The sequence below is a fragment of the Aythya marila genome (assembly GCF_965140915.1).
Source record: "Aythya marila genome assembly, chromosome: 4".
Lineage (NCBI taxonomy): Eukaryota > Metazoa > Chordata > Aves > Anseriformes > Anatidae > Aythya > Aythya marila.
In genome coordinates, this window is record NC_139045.1 from 36734617 (window position 1) to 36757158 (window position 22542).

General features: G+C 48.1%; 1 protein-coding gene across 2 annotated transcripts in view; it reads left to right on the forward strand.

Annotated features, from left to right (window-relative positions):
• The first annotated feature begins 2174 nt into the window (after positions 1-2174).
• MAML3 (mastermind like transcriptional coactivator 3) overlaps positions 2175-22542 on the forward strand; it is a 196878-nt gene continuing 176510 nt past the window's right edge. The window contains exon 1 of one of the 2 annotated variants that reach the window (XM_082759854.1): positions 2175-3561. In XM_082759854.1, coding sequence (XP_082615980.1) covers positions 3130-3561 — 432 coding nt within the window. In that variant the 5' untranslated portion in view covers positions 2175-3129. The remainder of the gene's footprint in view (positions 3562-22542) is intronic. The other variant, XM_082759853.1, reaches the window with a different exon arrangement.

The following is a 22542-nucleotide window of genomic DNA, read 5'->3' on the forward strand; positions in this document are numbered from 1 at the left end:
TGAGATGATTTTTTTTTTTTTTAGAAGCTGTCACTGGAACATGCTTAGGCTGCATTTGCTGTCAGCTTAACAGTCATGTTTCTGTGTCTTCCTCTAAATTCCTCTCCCAGCTGGGCTCTTTCATATCTTAGCATTAAAATAGATTCTTCCTAATTAGACAGATCTCTGTCATGATAATCATCTTGAGAACGTATGCTGTATTTTCATACTGCGTATCTTTTCACAGATCGGGCCTGCACTTTATAATTTTTCAAACTCGTAACTCACTGAATAGATCCTTTACCAAGCAATCATCTCCTGTAACCAGCAATTAGCGTCCCGTCAGCTGATAGTGGTAGGCATTTAGTGTTCAACTGCTGGCATCAGCAAGTTCATCTTATATCACTTGGAACTCCGATGTGTGTGATTCCTTTGAAATTCCAGTCGTGACGGTCGTTTCCTAAAGCTGATGCTCGGGAAGAAAAGAGCGTAGAGCAAGTGCAAATATTTCCACGTGTAAGGTGAACTGCTGCATAACAAGGTGAGTGCTCACAAGACCATGGTCACGGATGTAAGTGCACACATCTATCACGAGTGAGTCTGTGCGTGTGTCTGATTGCAGAGTTGTTTGGTCAAGGCTGCGAGGAACATCTGTTTGGATGACGACAGGCGGTAGCAGAACAGCACTGAAGTCTCTCTTCCTTGCCTTGTCCAAGCTACAACCTGACGACTTTTTTCAGCTTGTATTTATTCAGACTCGCTGGCTTAGCAGAAACGTTGTCCTTTGCAAAAATTGAATTTAAATAGTTCCCTAAATAGCAGTTTTTGGCCCCGTTTCTTCAGAAGCCAGTAATTGTTTGTGTAAGTATCCTTAAAATAAAAGCGACGCAAAAACAAACTGTGAAATCTCATCTCTATTATGCTGCTTTACAGTTGCCATTCAGGACTTGGTTTTAAAAGAAAACTCTCCTGTTGGATGAAAATTGTTACTTGTAGCTCCTGGATTCTGAATGACAACTGCAAAATGACACAGGTAATGGACATTTTTATGAAGTGCTAATTCTGTTGATCGTCTTGGGACATGGGGATAGTGCCCTGTCTTCTGCAAGGTTGTGCCATGGACTAATGCCAGTGTCACCACTTCTGCTGTTAACATGAATGGGGAAACAGAGGGCTTCAAGTTTGCTCGGCTTTGTTTCAACCTCAGCCAGTTCAAACGTATCTTTTGATCAGCAGCAACCGTTTTTAGAACGTATTCAGATGTTTTTCACCGACCCGATGCTGCATCTGTTTGCAAGGCTTCAAACATTAAGCAGGGGTTCCTACCACACTGTTGCTCGAATCATCATCCCCGGTGGAAGCAAAATAGGGAGATGAGAGACTTCAAGAAAAAAAAAAAATTAAATTTGGAATATGCTGGGATTTAATTCCCTAACGCTGCAGCATGCACTTAAATAGCGTGTGGTGCTTGCTGCCCGAGCGCTGCGCTGGAAGTTTAGGGTGTGTTACTCCGTGCGGGCTGAGAAGTGGTGCTGGCCTTAGGCGTAAGGAAAACAAGACCATGCCTGGGACATGCCGCAGGGAGCAGCCCCTACAAGCAGCAGGAGGAGCACGGGGGTCACCGGCAGCCTTTCGGCGTGCACCTGCGTGTGCCGGGGCTGCGCGGCGCGTTTCGGTGCGCTGGGAGCTGTGCTGGGAGCAGCGCTGCAGCGGGCTGCGGGCTGCAGGGGGCACTGCGGAGGAGCCCAAAAACTCCTTGGAAGTTCAACCTGAGCGCAGCCGGCCGAGGCGCTGGCCTGCCGGCGCTCCGTTGCCATCAAAACGAGCGAGACAGCCCCCGGCTCTCCCCGCCGCCTCCCGCACTCGTCGCTGTCGCGATGGGGACGAGGTGACAAGCAGCCGTCCCCATCGCGACAGCGGCCGGAGCAGACAAAGCCGGCTGCGGAGCGGTGCCCCGCACGCTGTGCTCCCCGCTTCCTGCCCCCCGGGGGAGACCGGGGGGCGTCCCCGCGGGCAGCAGCCCCCGGCCCCGGGGGAGCCCTCCGGGCGGGGTGCGGGGAGCCGTGCGGGGGCAGCCGTGCGGGGGGAGCCGTCCGCTCCTGCCGGGCGGCTCCGCGCCGGGTTTTGCACCGCGTCCCCGGGTCTGCCGGCCCGGGGGAGCCGCCGCCGTCCTGCTAGCGCTGCGCGGGCACGGCGGGAGGAGGAGGAGGAGGAGGAGGAGGAGGGCGCTCGATCATTGTGATGGTGGCAGGAGCGGCGGCAGGAGCAGCAGCAGCAGCAGCAGGGCGCAGAGCGGAGCGGAGCGGCGCGGGCTCGGCGCTGGGGCAGCGCCCCGGAGCCTCGCTGCTGCTGCTGCCCCCCCCGGCCCCGACCCCGGCCCCGGCCCCGGCCCCGCGGCCGCTCGCCGGGCTCCCCCCCGCCGGCATGCGGCCGGCCGGGCAGCGGGCGCGGCGCGGCGGCGGCCCCAAAACTTTTCTCTAGGCGGGGGAGCCCCGCTGCCGGCCCCCCCCCGCCCCGCTCCGCTCCGCTCCATGCCGGGGGGGCGCGCGGCGCGTGCCCGGCGGAGAAGCGGGGGTGGGGGGGGCGCGCGTGCCCGCGGCCCCGCGCGCGTGCATGCGGCTCGCTCCCCGGCGGCGGCGGAGCGGTGTCCGGGGGCAGGAGGCGGTCCCGCGGCGATGGGCGATGGGGGGCAGGCAGCGGCCCCGTAGCGCCCGGGGGCGGCCGCCCCAGCACCAGCAGCAGCAGCAGCGGCAGGAGCAGCAGCAGCAGCAGCAGCAGCACAGCTGGCCGTGCGGGTGGCCGCGCCGCCGGCGATAACCTCCCGGCACCTCCGCTCGCCGCCTTCCTCCCTCCCTCTCTCCCTCCTCTCCTCCTCCTCCTCCCTCCTCTCCTCCTCCTCCTCCTCCTCCTGCTCTCCCCCCCCCGCCGCCGCTCGCTCCCCGCTTGATGTTTTGGAGAGCCTGGAGGGGGATCGGCTGGGGGCGCGGAGGGACGCTCGCCGGGGCTCGCCGCTTGCCCGCTACATGCCGGCGCCCCCTCCTCCCCCCGGCGGCCCCGTGAAAAGTATCCCGCCGGGACCCCGCAGGAGGCTGCGTGCGCGCCGGGGGCAGGCTCCAAACTTCTTCCAAAATAGTGCGCGCGGGGCAGGCGATGGGGGATTTCGCGGCCCCCGCCGCCGCCTCCAACGGCGGGGGCATCTGCATCAACAATAACCTGGGCGGCGGGCTCGGCGGGGCCGCTCTCGGGGTCGCCGGCGCCCCCCACGGCCCGCCCGCCGCCGCCCCCGGGAACAATGCTGCCGGCGGCGGCGTCCCCAAGCACAGCACGGTGGTGGAGCGGCTGCGGCAGCGCATCGAGGGCTGCCGGCGGCACCATGTCAGCTGCGAGAGCAGGTACCAGCAAGCCCAGGCGGAGCAGCTGGAGCTGGAGCGCAGGGACACGGTGAGCCTCTACCAGAGGACGCTGGAGCAGAGGGCCAAGAAGACGGGCGCCAAGCAGCAGCAGCAGCAGCAGCAGCAGGGCAAGCAGCAGCAGGATGCCGAGCCCGCCGCGGCGGAGCAGAGGAACCACACGCTGATCATGGTAAGGGCAGGGGGCGGCCCGGGTCCCCCACCGGAGGGGAGGCAGGCTCGGCCTCGGGCACGGAGCGTGTGTGTGTGTTTGGGGGGGGCGTTCGCGCAACTTGCGTGGAGCCAGCAAACTTTTTGTTGTGTTTTTATATTTATTTGTTTTGGAGGAGGGGGGAGCGGGGCCGTGGGGTGCGTGATTTGGGGCTCCCCGCCGCCGGGGGAGGCCGGCAGCCGGCGCCCCAAGCGAGAGCAGGCTGCGCTCAGCCGCTTCCTAAACTTTGCTCGGGTTTTAAGGAGCTCGGCGAGCGGCGGGGGGGCTGGGGGGGGCAGGGGGCGGGGGCTGAGCCGCACGGAGCGGAGCCGCGAGTAGGAAGCGGAGTTTCCCACTCCCAGCCCGCTCCCATGATGAATAATCAAAGGCGGCGCGGGGGGAGCCAGCGCCGGCCTTATTTATAGCAGGTCGCGGCCGGCGGCACGGCTCGGCTCGGCACGGCTCGGCTCGGCACGGCGGAGGGGGGGTCCCGGAGCCGCCCCCAACCTCGTTCTCTGCCGGGCAGGGGGCAGCCGGGGCCTCGCCGTCTGCAGGGCGCACAATGGGCGGCGGAGCCCGGCGGGGAGGAGGAGGAGGAGGAGAGGAGGCGTGTGGTTTCCAAGCCCCGCACGTCCCTCCCTCGCTCCCTCCCCTGCCGCGCGGGGGGGTCCCGCAGGGCGGCAGCTGCCGCCGGCCCCCGCGGGGGGAACCGTGACGGAGCGGCGGGGGGCGGCCTCCCCAGCCCGTCCCGTCCCGTCCCATCCCATCCCATCCCAACCCATCCCATTTCCAGCCCGTCCCATCCCCGTCCCGTCCCCTTCATCCCCGGCTCGCTGCCGGCCGCTTTGTCCGCCCCGGGCGGGGAGGTGGGGACGGGGCCGGCCGGCGGCAGACAAAAGCTGGGCGCTGCGTGTGTGTGTGTGTGTGTGCGCCCCTGATCCCCCCCAGCATCCCGGCCAGCAGGAAGCGGAGCAGCCTCCCTGACATCTCGCCGCCTTCCTGGCGGCTCCTCCGCCTCCTCCGGGGCTCTCCCGGGGAAGAGCCGGGCGGCCCCGGCCGAGCCGAGCCGAGCCGAGCCGGTCGCTGCCCCCCTCCCTTTCCCCTTCCCCTTCTCCTCCGGGGGGGATGCGCAAGGTGCCAAAGTTGGGGGAGCAGAGTGGGCAGAGGGGGGCTCCGCGGTGGGGGAAGCCCGGCTCCAGGGGAACGGGAACGGGAACGGCAGGGCTGGGGCTGAGCTGGCAGCCCGCACGCCATTTATCTCTGCTCCGTGTGCACGGCACTCCGAGCTTAAAGAGAAACCCCGGCGCTTTCTCGGGAAGGACCCTTTGCCACCAAGCACTGCCTTGCTAAGACCGCTTGCAAGAAGCGTTGTAGCAAAAATCGGAAGTGTGATCTGCGCCGTTTCACCTGTAGAGCGTCGATTACAACCTGGGAACAGGAGGGTGGCTTCATAGGCTCGTGAAAGTTATATTTAAAACCTGGGAAACTGCTCCTTTCAAAGCAACTGGAGGGTATTCTCTGTGGGACTTTTATGGTACAAACAAAGTTCTTCACTTCTGGCAAGCACGAGTTTGCTAAGTTTCATAGTTTAGATGCATCGTGATTTCCATTTACTGAAACAGTTCAACTTTATATAATACTTTATTCCAGCTCGAGAAAACACTAAACTATACGTTGTGGTTTTCTCCCTTTCTCTATTCTCTGGTGACCTCCAGCTGAGAGGTTCACAGTGACACAATCCCATGGGTCTGCTAGCACGTTACTCCTCATACAAAACCAGCGTTAAATCCTTCCCTCCCATTATCAGAGCGCGCGTTCTGGAGTGGAGGCAGTTGGTTAGGACTCACGACAACAAATGCAGTGAGAAAACACCGTCTGCAATGCTTTTTCATCAGGAGGGCAAGGAAAATATTACCGGAGTGTGTGTGTGCGTCCCTCCAAATTCAGAGACGTGGGGCCGGGCAGCGAGGTGCCCAGCAAACCCTCCCAGAAAGTGGGTAAAAGGTGTCTGTAGGAGGTGATCGTTGTTGAAAGACACGCACTCTGATTTTCTTCATTGGACGGAGTAGGAACTCTCTGGCACATACAGTGCTCCTTGTCACCACCCCCATGGGGTGGACCCTCGCTCCCTGAGTTCATGAAAGGGATTGTGCAGTTTCCACTGTTTAGGACTCTGTGTCAACCGACAGGCACTTATCAATGGGAGCCTTTTTTTGAAAAGGCACGTAGGAGCATAGGCTCGCCTGTACTTCGCGAAGTGCTGAGCTACACTGAATTTGGGTCTTGATACAGAGCGAGCTTTCACTGGCTGAATTTTGGAGTATCTCAATGTATAGCTAATTCAGCCTATCCTACTTGAGGAGAACAGGGGGTTTCAACTCTAGTTTGCTCCCATGCAGGCATCGATTGGGATGTGCACAAAAATTAAAATTGTTTATAAATAGCTGGGAGGACTTTTTTTTTCCAGTCCAACCTGGCAAAAGCCAAAGTTGTTTTCCCTGCTTTTGAGCTGGATTATTAGAATGCTGTACCAGCTAGGCTTTCAAAAGAAGTGTGGGGAAAAATTGCAGGCCATCCAAAACTCTGCTGCTCATCTTCGGACTGGTTCCAGGAAACATCAGCGCATTATTTCAGTGCTTTGGTTCTTTGTGAGCTAATCTGCCCTCTCAGTTCCTGCTTTAAGTGCAGGAGTTTTCTGGCTCTGCATCCCTGGTATTGTGTGAGCGTGGTTCCGAGGTGATATATGTGTGTCCGTATAATATAAATAATAAATATTTAGTGTATAATAGCGTATATAATGTACATATTGCCAAGTGAAATCGCCTCTCTGTCTTATCCCCAACGCTGCCCTTCTTATTGGGTGTTCTTGCTGTTTTTTTGCCCAGTGAAACGCTACTTCTGTAATTACCACATTGACCTTCCGATGCACGTTGATTTGCATCTCAGCTCTGCTGTAACTTAAAAAGGGTCTGGAGATAATTTTTCCTATTTTAAAAGCTCTTCAACTCTTTTCTTATTTAGCATCGCTACGGGCTTGATAGCCACTGTCAAACTGACCATTCCTAACCCTAAAACTAGCCCTTAGGAAACTGAGTTTTAAACACCATAAAATGTTATTTAGATCATAGAAATTAGTGACGGAAGTCAAATGACCTATTAGATCATCTTTTCTGTTCCCCTGCCAAGGCGTAACTATGCCAATTCGGAATTAGTTTAGAGTTAGAGAAAACACGGCTGGCAAACACAGTATTTTCCAATACTGCTTTTTACCCATCCTGGGCTAACGCGCTGCCTCGTGGAAGTCAATGGTCACGTTGCTCTACCTGAGGGAAGGGAGACGGGCAGGCCGGTCCTTTCAGCCTGCTTTGCCTTGGGACAGAATGGCATGCTAAGAATTACCGAAATCCGGCTGTGTCGCCTCCTCGTTGGCAATACTCCAGCACAGGGAAGTAGTTTCCCCCTTCCTTTCTCCTTTTTCTTGGAAAAGGTATCCCCAATGGCATGCATAATTTCTTGGTTTCCCTCAGTGACTCATGGCTAATTTTATTCAAGATACGGACTGTTGAATAATGCTGTCGGTCTTGCGGGCGTTTTTTTAAAGCGTACACCTGCTGTGTTGATGGTGCACCTTGCTGTAGTTATCGTGTGCCTTCATACACCTGAGCACAGCTCTGGTGCTCTTCTTCAGGTGGTGTCGTGGTGTAACTCACTCAGGGGTTTATCCGTTACATGGTAGGAAAGGTCTATTTCTCTAGGATTGCAAGGATGAAAAGGAAAAATGGTATTTTGGATACTTCTTATTTTCCAGAAGAGGTCGAGTGCTGCAGTCCTTATTCATGCCTGATGACTAAATAGGCTGAAACATCTCTTCAGTTTGTAAGCTGTGTCTGATCTTGTTCGCGCTGTGGTAAAGTCAATAGTTAATGCAAAACTGGGATGATACCAGAATTAAATCCCAGGCCAACAACGCTTCTTATTTTTCATATGCCTCATAGAAGGAGTCATCGTGCAACCCTTTTTATTTTGCTCTTCCTCTAAGGGTGGATCTTTCTTATTCCACAGCCTCTCCCATTTTTCTTCTCCTTTTCATACCAACTCATGCCTGATGCTCCCGTGCGATCGCTGTCCTCTAGGACAAGGAGTTCTTGCGTTGACCTCCTTTTGCAGCTCGTCAGCACAATAGATTCCAGCTTAGCAAATGGAAAGGAATGGAGAGACTCTTCGCTTCAAGCACTACTAGTCCCTCATGACCTTCGTGTGCTCCGACTGAAAGTGTCTCTCTAAAAGATAGTGGGCTGGGTCATTACGAGCCGGAGCCGGAGCAGGAAAAGTTGTGTTTTGACATACTGTAGCCAGCCCCAGTGAAATCCACGCTTCAGCCTGACAAACAGCACGTGTTACAAGTCCCGGAGTGAAGTTCTAGGCGTTGTGAAGCTCAGGAAGAATGACTCTGGCTGGAAGGTGGCCAAAACTCATTCTGCTAACGCAGAGCCAAAAATATTAACACGTGATTGTGTAGGGACAATTGGTCGCTCGCATGTAGGTTAACCTAAATTTGTGGTAACTTGACCTATAGCTTAAGGTTTCACAAGTGGCTTAAGCTGGTGTAAATCTGAGCTGCCGCCACCGAGGAAGTCTCATCTTTCATGCTCTTGTCAGTGGCCGCATTTTCTTGCCGCCTCCCTTTGCCAGCTCTGTCAGCTGGCTCAACCTACCGAGCGGGTAGGGAGGATGGAAATATTTTTTTTTTTCCCTTTTCTTCTGGGTTAGTGTTCAGCTGGGTCAGAGCCATGGTTTGTTTGACTGTCCCTCCCATGGGCAGCACAGTCTTACAACACCTTAATCCTGTTGTGAAACTTCGCCCTTATCCCAGGACAGACGTATCGGACGTGTGACCTGAAACATGCTCACCTGCTGCCATACTTTTTTTTTATTTGAGCTGAGTAACGCTGGGGTAGGTGGACACGATTCTTCTGTCCCTTAATTCAGGCACTGGCACAGGAAAAGCCGCGAGAAGCAGCAAAAGTCAGAGTTCATTTTTTCTTTAAACACTCGCGTGTACATGCCATTTGCTTGCATATTACTCCAGTATGTATAATTCATGGGAGAGATGTGCTTGGATTAGCAGAGGTTTAAGGACAGGTCTGACAGCCAGGAAGTGCTGACTGGAATCCTTCAAGCACGCTGTTTTCTGCATTGAAATGTGAAGTACAGTCTCAGGCTGAAGTTTTGAACCTGCAATCAGTTTTCCAGTCAGGGATCTCGCAGGCTGTTCAGATAAGGAACATACTTGGACGTGCAGTGGGAACTGGGGAGGCTTAGCAATCTGAAGTATTTATTTTCCTAGTTTGTCTAAGATGGTGAATCATAAAACCATTTAATTTTGATCACTCTTTTGCTTCCCCCTCACGTGCTTCAGTTCCACAGTGTTTGTAGTCTGCTGTTGTTTGCTTTCTGAATGCTGGAAACCCACTTTTACAGGGGGTGAGAGAAATTGTCTTTTTAAACTGGCAGTGGCTAATGAGATAGCAGCGGCTGATTTTTTTCTTTTGCCTACAGGAAGGGGCTGAGCTGCTTTCTTTCGAGACTTCCCTCTTTCACATCGATTTTGTTTGCCACCACATACAGTGTAATTGGTAAGAAGATATGAATACTTTATTGTTTAGTTGACCTGAGGGAAGAGACACGTCCACCCGTAGTCTCCGTGCGTTTTCCGTAGATGTCTGTGACTGTTCAGGCCGCTGGCAGTGGGGATGATGGGTTGGTTTGCTTGTCAGTTCTGCACAACCACAGCATGCATGGAGCACAAAAGAGGGTTGAAGTTACGACTTTCAGAATAACTAAGCTAATAAACAGAAAGACCAACAGTTCCCATGCTTTCTTTCCCATGTTTTTTTTATCAGGGCTGCTTTTTGTAAGGTGTTTGCATAGGGCTCTGTCCTGCAAGGTCCTCAGCAATTGAAGCTTGGTGGAGTTGATTTTTAACTGGTTGCAGGTGGGGCTGCTAGGCTCTGCCTCGTGCCCTCCTCCCTTCTTCACACGAGGGGCTCCTCCCTGCATTGCTTTAACTTTGTGCTGTGCAGGGGCTTGAATAAGGCAACTCCAGCTTCATTTTCCTCAGGCGTGGGGATTCGGACAAGCAGCCATAAATACCTCTGCGCAGGGGTACCTTTCCTGCCGTGTCTTTGTGCTGCTTCTGAAGGATCTCCAGCCTGTTCAGGGAGCCCTGGGATGCTGCATGCCTAGGTAAGGAACGGAGAATTGGTCCCTGGCTTGGCTCTGACCCTGAGCCTTAGCACAACAAGCAGCCACCGTGCCCACGTAGCTACATGTATATTTATGTAGACCAGTGCATGTGCGTATGGACTGGCTTTTACACCATGCTGTAAATGACAAAGTGAAGGACTTGTGATCAGTGTTGGCGGTGGAGGGGGATGTACTGGAATGATAAGTTTAAGATCCACAGTTACGTATCCATTTCCTGTATTTTCAGCTTCCTTTCTTTTTCCTTTGGGTTGTACCTAATCCACGGTGATCTTATAGCACTTGTTCATTGTGTTTAATCTGAGGGAGGAAGGGAGTTGGTTGTGGCAGATGAGAGAGTGGAAGAGTTATGAGAAGTAGTGGAGGTGTTTGCTTTTTTTTTTTTTTTTTTTTCTTTTTTCAATCATTTAAGGCATTTCCTTAAGCAGGATAGAGCAGCACTTAGCCAAGAGAGAAATCGTAGCGTTTCCTATCACTTCTGTTTATGCAGAGTATTGTGGTTACAGATGCTCTAGTATTTGAGAAAATGACTTTAAAATATATCTTAGCTGGCAGTAGTTGTCTTTGGACTGCTAAAAAGATTGTTACATTTCAGATGTGATTTTTGCTGTTGTTCATTTCGGTCCCAGCAGCCGGTGGCTGTTGTTGTGATTGCTCTGGGTTGCATTCCAGGGCAGAAGGGAGGCTGCACAGGGAAAACTGCTGCAAACATTAAACAACCAACTTTTAATGATGTTTTTGGCAAGCGTTATCTTTATTTGTTCAACATAGCTTTGGTTCTCATCGAAGCAGTAGCCTTGAAGACTTCAGTGGACTCATACTTTGGCTGTAGGCTGAACGGCAGCCGCCCTGAGCTCCAAAGGGGCTGGAGTGCTCTGGCGTGTAGTCCTTCACTGGATGGGGAGTAATGGTGCAAAATCGTCTGTGAGTCCTTGCATTGCAGCAAATTTCTGGGCTGAGCTTGTGATCTTTGCATTCCAGTGAAAGTGGAGATGCCATGCGGAGGTTACAGTGCTATCTGTCTTCATTCCTTGATGACATAAATAACTCTTAGCCTACAAACTTGTTAGCATGAGATTATTCAAGGTCTGGATTGCTGCAGTTTTGAAAATTACCCTTAGAGAATTTGGCTTTGTTTTTTTTTTCACTGGACTTATTTTTTTTCTAACATGTTTTAATGTATATTCTACATAATGCAAAATAAGGGAAAAATATCGTTTATTTTCTCTCCTTCATTTCACTTCTTAAACATTTTCTACCTTGGTATCTACACCAGGGTTCACTGCCCTTCTCAGTAACGCTTCTGTTGTGGGGAATGGCAGCAGCGCGTAGTGACAATGGAGACTTGTGAGTGTGGGATAGCAAAACCAAAACTGATCTGGAGGAGCGAAGTCACAGGCTTCCCCTCAGCAGTTGCTGTGGTGAATCGTGCGGCAGCCTTACTGCCGGAGAGGGGCTCTAGGAAGCTGGCACAGGCCCTCTCTCTCCAAAGTTGCTATGGATATTGAACACATGAAATGCACTGTTTTGTTCCTTCATTTTGCATCCAAATACCTGCTATCTTGAGAAAGTGATTCCTCGGGGATGGCAAATCTGTCTCGTGTGGCCTTCTTACTGTGAAATTCCACGCCACCTAAAGCCAGCGGTGGGGCCACGTGTGGTACCCGCTGGAAACCTGGTGGTTGTGTGCGGCTGTGGTTAGCCTGGCAGTGAAAGGCTTCAGCAGTGCCTGGAGCACCCGGCAGGGCTCTTGCAGAAGGTTTTTGGGAGTGCTACTACCTGCAAGGGTGATGTGGTGACCCAGAGCTGTGAGAGGGCTGAGGGGCAAGGCCTGTCTCCGAAGCAGGCGTCCAAGCGCTGGCCACGGCACCTGCATCGGGTAGGTCGTCCCTCTCCTTCCTGTGAGGGAAAAAGTAGCGTTTGTATGTCATTTCCTGGTTTCTTCCCTAAAACTGACCAACTTTGCTCTCTGATAAAACAAGGAGAGACAGTGTTTTGGTTTACCTCTGCAGTGTGATACAGGCTGCTCGATGCACTTCTGCTCATTTACAGTTCCACACAGAATAATAAACGGGGTAAAATAATTATGAAAGGCCTGCGTAGATGGTATTGCAGTTCACAGAACGTGGTGTCTTGACGTACTTATGGGATTAAGGTGATATTTAGGTGAGATGGCAAGTCCAAGGTAGAGCATCTCATCTCATGCATAGTTTTATCTGCCTTCTGAGTCCTGCTCTGGACAATATGACAAAGGTTTTTATTCAAGTGCTCCAGGAGAAAAAAATCACAAAGTATGTAGCTTTCTAATACAAGACTTAGTAAAGATGATGTCAATTATAATTTTCTGAATGGATTTTTTCATGGAACTTTAGTTTGGATGCTGATTGGAATAGGTGATTTGGTGATACAGTAAGTTAGGGATGGGTGATTCGGGGCTGTGCTTCTGTTCATTCTCCCCCTCCTTTCTTGGATGGTTTATTTCAGAATTAACTCGCTCACCAGAACCCAACCCGTTAGCACAGCAGGTAGACAGCAGCATTAGGGATAGTGGTATTTCTGATGCAGTGTGTTTCAAATGTTGAGTTCTGCTAGTAGTTACCTGAGAAGACATGGTTCTGGTTTCAGAACTGTTTCCTCCCCAGATCTGTGATGTGTGCTGTGGATGGTGATCTCATAATGAGCATACATCAGAACGCCACATAAAGAGTTAACGTGGACTGGCTCACCTGCTCAGAAGGGTCGTGGCAGGAGTGAGTTGTGCTGGGCAGCTCAAGCACCGGTAGGATATGGCAGAAATTCCACCAAACTGCTTCACCTCAGAATTCCCCCCCCTTTGGAATGCTTTTAATTTATTTTTATTTTTTTAAGGTAAGAGAAGCTCTTCTGAGCTCTTCATTTACAAACTTAGATGTCTGTAAAGGCAGGAAGATGGCCAATTAAGGGAGAAATAGTGATTGTCATGTGCATGGGGCTCTGTAGAGGATAGTAGCATAAATGAACTTGTAAGAAAAAAATCATTACTTCAGAGATGCATTTTTAAAAAATATACAGTTCTTACATGTCTTAAGATTCAAGATGTAAGCTGAAAATCAAATGTCTTTCTTGTTTTGAAGGCAGGAAACAAAATGTTCGAAACTGTTTAAATATGTAATCAGTTTTATTAGAGCAGTATCAGTGTGATATCAAAAATAATTTTTTTCTTAGACAAGATCTATATACACTTAATACTCCAATACACAAGGGCAGAAGTCTTGCAAAAATTTAATAATTCTTGCTTTTGGTTTAATTGTGGTTGTTTTTGTGTGCGTATTTTAGCAGAGCTACCTGTTTCTGCTTTAAAAAGGTGTAACACCCAGGATAGTTGTCTTACAGTCGTCCTAGCAGAGATGGATTAGTAGCCTGAGTGCAGATGAGCAAGTCAAATGCATATGGTGCTGCAGTTTATCACAGAGCTCTGCAGCTCTCTGGGTACTAATGCAGCCGCTGTGCTCACAGGTGGGTCATGGTGAGGCTGTCTGCCATAAAGGCCATAACACTGCTTTCAAAAACAAAACAAAAAGAAAGTGTGTGTGTGTATATATCCTATTTGTATATGTATATATGTATCCATCCTGTTCTTAGTTGTATCATATTTTCAAAGCCAGTTTCACTTTGAAACTTGCGGAGAAATTTGCCTAAAATGGTTTACATCCATAATCCAAGGATGAAATTAGGAAAAAACACACAGTTTGCTCTGCTTTTTTCTTGGAAGTTCTTGAAGCCATTGCAATGAGGAACCTCAGTGCATTTGAGTTACATGTCGTGATCTGCCATTTGCGGTCTCTCCCAGCAGTGGGAAGGGGGAGGATAGGGAAATTAAGCACTTTATTACCTGTGGAAAATGGTGCACTTCCCACGTGCTTAGCCGTGTCTTGCTGCTGTGTGCTGAAGGTTTCATCCGCACTGAGCACGGTCTGCCTCCCTGTAGCCTGCTCCGCCGACAGGAGCACAGTGCCAGGGACATGTGGCATGTCCCTGCTCCTGTGTTTCCAGGACTGCTGTCTCATTCATCTTAGGAGCAGTAGGTACAGAAGTTTGCCCTCGCTGTCCTGCCACATGCTTCCCATTTGCAAGAAGCAGGAAGGTGCTGCACCAGAAGCGCAGAGACCCAAGGAAGTGGGTTTTAAATCCATGAGGGCATTACAGTGCGTTGTGCTACATGATTTTCTGCACTCCGGTTAAATTAGGTGGTGACGGATGTTTTGGTTTTGCTCTGATCTGAGGAATTTGGAGCAGTTTGCAGTGGCATGGATAATGAATTTGTATGACAAAGTTACTCAGCAAATGTAAACCCGCAGACAGCAGGCCTGCTTCTCGTAGTTACCTGTTGCGTATGTCTTGGAGGCTGCCAACAGGCTGCAGCAGTTCACGTGAAAGCTATTGCCCAAGTGACCTCTTACACATTAGCAACGAACACGTGTGTATTTTAAGTCCTTTATGTCCAAATCCTATTTGCATACTTCTGAAGTTGATTAAGTGGGGTGGTATGTTTTTTTTTCCCAATGGATTCACTTGGTCTTGATAAAACAAGCTACATTTCAATATACGTATATATTTTTCTCCCTAGATGTATCCATTCATTGCTAATGTAAACCAGTTTCTGAACTTGATTGCTGTGGGAGGTAGGAGGCAATGCGTGTTTCTCAAACCAGTGGAACAAGTGGAAAGTATTTCAGGTAGTTCACAGTGGTGCAGAGGCTGGCTGTGTTCCTGTTTTCTGGTGGATCTGGAGAGAAATGCTGAGGAGTGCACCGCAGGCCTTGTTTTACTGAACAGCTATGAGAAATTTCCTTTCCCTTGGGTGGTAGTGCCTCTTATTTTTGGAAGGGAGAGGATGAGCTTCCCTCCCTGAGGTCAGACTGCACTACCGAGCAGCGAGGGTTTTCAGGAAGATTTACAGATTTGACAAGGCATTAAGCCATAGACACAATCGTATCCTTTCATTGGCTGTGCTATCCTGCCTGTGCCATGGTGTGTGAAGCAGGTGGTTAGCACTTCGTGTCATCGGGGTGGCTAATTTAGATGCATACTGTTAAACAGGTGAGCTTGAAAATTAATACCATGTTTCATCAGACCTACTTGGACCTGCACAACCTGGGCCATTACTGTATCAGGCAAAGCAACTGAAATTTTTCCATAAGAATGTCTCAAAAGCTCTTCAGAGAGTGCTTTGTAATAGGATTTGTATGATTCAGAAAGGTGCCTTTTCCAGCTTCAGAGAGAACTTTATTAGTGTTTGGATAGATGACAGAAATGAGTTCTATCTGCAGTACTTTTTTGTTTCAGCCATAATACTGAGCTGACAACTTTACTTAATTACTGAACTACGTAATGGTGGAACTTCAGTAAGGGACCTTATGCCACAGAGCTACCTCTCCTCGTCCCAGAGGGTGCCAGAATGTGCTGGAGATACATATTCAGCTACGTATGTCAATGTGTTACCTGTATGGGAAGTATTTGTGCTCAGATTAGGTAAATTTGACTTGCCTTCATCACAAGAATTTGAGTTTGGCCTTGAGGTAAAAACAAAGCTGTAGATGCTCGATGTTGCAAGAGCATGGGAGAAGACATTGAGTTTCACACCTAGGATGTAGGATGCACCATCCCATGAGTGAGACCCATTTCTTTCCCCCAGAGAGAACAGAGGGTCTCAGGTATTTTGGTAATAGTAAGTAATAGTGTACTTATTTTCCTCTCCGTTATTGACAGCAGTGTTTTTATGTATTGCTTCAGTTCCTTTTGTTGTTCTGTAAATATCGATATAAATCAATCTCTTATTCTTCGTTGTGTTGTGAAGGGATTGTTTGTATAATGGGGTATTAAAAGGGCCATTTAACTTCATTTAGCTCATCTCTGAGAGACAGGGCTTGAGGAGAGGGAGAGTGAAAGATATCCGTGGAGATGTTCAGTCCAGAGAAGATTACAGAAGTGCAAGCACGGTGGTAATACTTGGAACAAAATTTGGGGGATGTCTTGGGAAGTTACTACTGACAGGCCCAATCCAATACGTGCATGAAGAACCATGCTAGTTCTTGTAATAAAGTGATTTTTGTCAAGCTTAAAAAAAAAAAAAAAAAAAAAAAAAAGGTTAATTGCTTATATTTGAGTGTTTGTAAAGATGATTTTATTTGTAACACTTTTTCTTGATCTGATGTCAACAAGTGCTGGCTCTGCTTTCCCAAACTCCCTATCTGTAGTTTTTATTTTAGAATTTAGAAATCTAGAGCTGTCATTTCTAACATACAGCCTGCACGCCTCTGGGATCGTGTGACACTGAGTGGCAGTTAAGAAAAGCAATTTGAGTAAGGGAAATTTCTGAAAGTTATCTGCATCTTTGCTGGGAAACCCCCCACTCCCTCTCTGAGTGCTAAAGATCCACAAATTGTAAGCTTTTCAGAACTCCTGATATAGGCATTAAAAGCTGCATGGTGAATGTAAGGTGATATTGCAAGTTTGGGAAAGATTGGGTTCAAATGATTGTTGAGGTGTGTGGCCTGGGCTCTGACTGAAAGAAAGAGGATAAAGGATTCAGGAGTGCAAACCAGAGCACTGCTTTTGGTTCCAGTGGCAGAGACCTGTGGCTGTCCTGCAAGGGGAGGAGACCCAAATCTTCACGGTTCTCAGTGTTCGTGTGTGAATTTTGTTTGTCTGGGTGGTAGAAATGCCAAAAAAAACCACCCACATAAACACTGCATTTCTTATTCCTCACAGTGAACCTGAATGTACATTTCATAAATATACATACATTTATGTGCAGCTGCTCTCTGACTGGTTTCATTGGGCACAGATGATGTCCACTGATGGTTCAATTTTTATTAAGAAAACATATTTTCACAAGTGCTTTACAATAATAAACATGTCACATTGCTCTAAGGCTATCATTCTTTGTAGCAGAGGATGTTGTATTTGGTTGTTAAGTATCAGAGAAGAGATGTACAGCTAGTCTCTACCGTGTGGTAGCCTCAAACCAAAATTGCTCATAAGACAGGATAATTCATATAGGGAGAACCTTGCAGTGACTAATGGGTTTATTTATGGTAAATGTGTGTTTTGACAACTGGGACCATATTTTTAATTTCCGTTTGTAAGGTGGAAGTTTGAAGAATTGGAGGGCCCTGTCACTTCAAGAAAATTATGTGATTGGAAAAAGTCTTCATTTCCTCCAAAATCATTTTTCTGCAGAGGCCTTTCATCCTGGCACGACTAAGTTTAATTCTTCCTAAGGTGGTGGTGGAACAAAAAAAAAAAAAAAAAACAAAAAAAAAAAACAACACATCTCTCACTGTTTGTGCGACAGGGTTTTTCTGGCTGCTTCAGGTCAGTATCCCCTATTACCACCACGTGGGTTCATCTCAATAATGGCTCAATTGCATATGGGAGATGAAATTTCAGAACTAGGCTGAATTTTAAATATTTTTAGTGATGGCTTTCTTCTCTCTGGCTGAAGCCTCTGTGAGGTGGACCGCTGCTTTTGTGAATACTGGGCTGCGATCTGGACGTCTCATTGAGCAGGGTGTGTGGGAATGGAGGATGGGTAGTCTCTTTCCAGCGGTGGTTACTGAAGCTTTTTTCATTTGGTGCGATGTTAGAGGTATATTCTGAACCATGCAGCAATGAAGGTGAACTCTCTGGGAGAGGACATCTCTCTGGAGGAGGATTCAGACTTGACTGCTCAGCAGAGGTGGCAGAGCCCTCTTCCACAAAGCGATTTGATCCTGTAATGGTTGATAAACCTGAGCCAGAACGCCTGAGGGGATTTTTTTTTTCCCCCAGCCAACTTTAGTATGGATTCCAGAGGGTTTGTCATTCATTGCATAATTCAGCCCCTTGCTGTGAGGGCAAGTCCAGAGAGGCTGCTCTGTCAGAACTGGTACTGAAGGGCTCGAGGAGTTAAGGGCCCCAGTTTCTGGGTGAGTGTTGGCCCAGTTCTTTGCTGCAGGGCTGCTCACTGATCTCGGTCACCTCGGGCACAGCAGTGCCAGCTGTGTGGTTTTGGGGCAGTAACACCTGTTTGTGTTAGTGAGTGATTAAGCACTGGGAAAAGGAGCATTAGTCTGCCAGGCTAGCACATACTAGTTCAGTACGTTGGTAGGAGCGAGTACTTTAGGTGCCTTGAGGAATTAACCAAGACAGCTATGAAAACTGAAAATTACAAGTCTGTTCTTAAAATACTGCTGCTGTGATCCAAGCTCAGGGAAGTCTGATCCAGAGTTACTGCTCTGGGATTAAAAGTCTTGCAAGGTGCAAGACTGTAATGTATAATAGTTGGAGTCCATTCCCACAAGTTAAAAAACAAAACAAAACAACACGTATGTCCTTGGGATTGCTGTGGCGAGCAGGGGGAAGCCTTGGCGAGAAGCCCTGAGCTCTGCCCAGGCTGCAGGGGCTCGGGCAGCGGGAGGTGCACACTGCCCGTGCTACCCCTTGCTTGCTGTGCTGTCAGTAGCCCCGAGCGAGAGATGGGCTTTACGTAAAAGGAAGTCGCTTTAATTTGAGGGGAGGTTTTATGTTAACTCTTTTTTGTTCTCTAGCTTGGGTATTTATTTAGGTTTTACCCGCTGCTAGAAATCCAGCCGGTCGAGAGAGAGCGCAAACTTCTCTGAGAGCTGTAGGAGACAGAAAATAGCCGAGAGGTCGTCCTGGCTGCCGTCCAGCCTGTGGGAGTCCTGTGAAGCTACCGGTAACACGCGGGGTTGTGTAACCACCGGCACTGATGGCCGCCAGGCAGATCTGTTTCGCTTCGGCCGGGCCCTTTTTCCTTTGTGCCCGTGCCGTTGTGTCACAGGAGCTGCAGGAGGGAGCCCGGCTGCATCCAGGGGAGCTGCTGGCGGGGCTCAGCACGGTGCTGCTGGGACTGAGCCTTGAAGTGCCTTCCAGCTCGGCTGTCACGTCAATAGCCTGATGGTTTTTATGTGAATTGCTTTGCTTTTGTCTGCTTCCGTAGGGACTAAGGTGGTTTGGAGTGCGTAACTTCTCGAATTTGTGATTAGCGATTGGAATTTGTCTTTACAAAATAACACATGCTGTTGGTGACCATCAAGCTGAGAGCTGTTCCAGATGTTAAAATGTGATTTGTAAAATCACAGCGATGGCCAAAGTACTAATTCCTTCTGGGGCTAAACCACTTGTACAAAATGCATGTCCCTTTCGTACTCCACCTTTGATATTCTGATCTTATTTCTTTCACTCCATAATTTTCCGGGGTGGCTTCTTTCAGTGGGCAGCACTCAGTGCAGTGAGAGAGCTTCAACACCAGCTGTAAACCAACCAACATAATGTAGTATTTGTGCGTGTGTTTGTTTATGTTTTGGCACAGCCTGACGGGTGACAAAGGCTTGCAGATTCCCTGCGTGCTTTAGCCTTTGGCCACTTTGCATGCACGCGTAACTGACCACGCTGTACTATGCCCTGCTCGCTCAGCCTCTGCTCCAGAAAGTAGGCTGACAGAGGCAGTGAGGGAAGAAGTCACATCTAAGACAGAGGAAGGGATTATGCTGGTAATAGTAGCAATTACTCTGTGTCTTTTTCCAAAGAACTGCTGCCATACTTAGTAAAATAGATTTGCCCAGATAAAGGAAGAATTTGACTTCTTTTTCTGCAGTCACAAATGATCCTGTTCCTTGCAAGCTGAAGGAGGAGACAGGGAGGCTAAAATTGAGTCATATCTGTTGATCACTGCAGCGCTGTCTGAAGGGTTTCTTTCCTATTTCCAGTAGCACCATCCCTGTCATGGTGAAGAAGCAGTCCTGGCAGCATTGCTGCCCCCCACATGCGCTTTCTGTCTTCATTTTCATGCAGTGCACCTGCTTAAAATGTCTTGTCTTACTACTCAGATTCCTTCTGAAACAAGACTGAGGTATGGAGTATCGTACCCTAATGCTCCTTCTCCTCAGGTCCGCACAGCACCCTTCCTCCCCCAGTGTTGGAGGTCATGTTGTTGTCGCTCTGTTGCATTCCAAAGAGAGAGTTCAGAACTGACCAGAATAAACCGATGGATAGGGATTATTATTTCATTTGTCAGCTGCAGTTACTCCTTCGCGAGTTGCTGTGTTTATGCTCATCTGCGAAGGGCTTCATTTCTACTTCCCTGCTCGGGCCCTCGTTGGACATGTGGGGGGGGGGGGGTAGGGTTTTAGTTTTTGGTTTTTGTCTGTCCCACCCCTCAAATGAGGATGGATAAACATCAGTAACCTGAATCACCCGGTTCTCAGTAACTCAGATTTGTGAGGTCAGTTAATACATTAAATATATATATATATTTAACACAATTTAGATGTGTAAATAAGAGAGCTTATGTGTAAACGTGCTGTCACCTGTTAAAATGATTCGGGCATGAAAAAGCAGCTAAGTGCTATATTTGTACTGAAATTTTAAAGGAAATCAAACCAGCAAAGGCTAACATCTAGGAAAAAATCTGGAACAAGGTTGTTTTAAAATACCTAAGCAAGAAAATGCTTAGAAGAACCTTTTGGGCTGTTATGGTGTCTTTGTGAGCTTACTCTGTTCAATTAGTGCCTTTAAGCCTGAAAACTGATTCTTGGGAGAGCAGGAGGAGACTTCTGCTTCCCACTTATGTATAGGAATAGGGCAAAATACAAGGTATCCACTAATTTTAAATCTCTTTATATACAGAGAAAAGCCAGTTTGATAAACTCCTCTTCTTCCATAACAGGTACACCAAAGGTATTTTTAAAATTAATTTTAAAAAGAAAAGGTGGTTTGCTGTGCTTTAATAGAATTTCGCGTTGTAGCAATCGCCATCAGAAAGTTCAAAAGAGAAAGAAACTGTCTTGCAAGAAGTATAGCCTTTGTGCAGCTGCATACTCCTTCCATGTTTCAAGAAAATGTATCATACTTAATGCAGAGGACATATGGGGTTGTCAAGTTACATGTTTTAATAGTTACCAACCAGGCAGTATTGACCGTTCCCTAGGAAAAATAATTATATATTAAAAAAAAAAAAAGACTGATTTATTCCGTTCAGGGTTTCCTGCCTGGTAATTTCAATCCTGATTAAAATCAGCAATTTAAATCACCTTGATTTATATCAGGCATTCTGTCTTCAAAGTAAGTGGGAACAGGATGGGGCTTTAAAGCCTCTACCATTTAGTGCTGCACTTATTCCGTCCTCCTAACCTGAGTCATTTACCCTGCCTATATGATATCTATATCTGCTTCCCTTGCTGTGCTCATCAGTCCAGATATCTACCTTTAACTTCTTTTTGGTGAAGCTTATATCAGAATAAGGAGTTTAACATTATAATTCAGATTGTAATGAAGCACGAAGATGTAATTTATGCAGATGTAAATATTTTGTATTGTAAGGAAACTTGTTTCTGTACAGCTTATTTCTTTTAAGTTTTTACTGTTTTCAGTTCTTTTTTTTTTATTTTATTTTTTTATTTTTTACTAGGCTAAAATTCAGGGAGACCTTGCTGAGATTATTTTTTCTCCTAATGAAGGACATCAAGATCTGGCCCCCACTGTCCCGTTTCCCTCAGCATGAAATCGTAGGAGCAAATGGGGCTTTTCATGCTCCCTCCTCCAGATCAGATAGGCTTTGTCCATGCTCAGATGCCAGGTGGTGAAGGTGTGCATAGCAGTCTTTAGAGCAAACAGACTTAATGAATGCTCTGTTCTGCTAACCAGGGTAAATTGATTAGTTTTATTTAGCTAAGTTAACTCTGTTTTGTGAGCTATCATAATAAAAAAAAAAAAAAATAAAAATCACTTGCCAGCTGCAAGTTCAGAATCATTTGTTGTTTTACATATCAAAAACATGGAAGAAAGATAAAAGGGTGAAGTAAAACACAGCAGTTGAAGTGTGAATTGTTAAGTAGTGGTCTGCTGTGTTAGAGTGCAAACTTGCTTTGGTGGAGGATTCTGGAAAGCACTTTTTTTTTTTTTCTTCCTGCTGAATAATTACTGTGCGGACATCATGACAAAAATATATACATTTGTGTTTAAATTCAAAAATATTGCCCCAGATTTCATTCTGCGATATTCAGTTTAGAGTTAATTAGCAGGTGGCTTTGAGGGTTGTGAAATGCTGATATCTTCTCCAGAGTCTTAGTTTCAGTGCCAAGACAGTTAAGGGCATGAAAACTAGCCATTTAAAGAGGAAAAAATCAAATGTAATCAGGAAAGTTTGAAGTACCAGTAGATAGCTTCAAGTTGTGATGTTCAGCTACTGTTCGGTGTCTGTTAGCCGGTTTCATTGAAATACATCTTTTTATCTAGTGTCTTCGTTATTATCATCTCTTATCTGTGTATTACAATAAAGCTGTCAGTACAGATCGAGATATTTTTCGTTCACCAGTAAGTGTAAAATCTGTGTTGGATTTGCTGGGAACCTTTTGCTGATTGCTGTCTTTCCTTAGATGGACACGGGTGGGAAATACGAGTGTGTTTGGAAGTAAAACTCCTTGTGGAAATACATATAGGTGGGGATTAAAAGAAAGAAAATATTTGGCGGATATTTTGCGTTTTGATGGTGTAGTTCTTGCTGTAGTAGAAAACAGAGAGGCAGTGGTGAGGTTTTAACCTTTCCTAGAAAGTTCTTGTACAGGGGGGCTGTGGCTATGTTTGGGAAGCACCTCGCACACCTGGGATGCCACATGGATCAGAGTGTTGATCAAGAACACAAATATATAAAAAGCG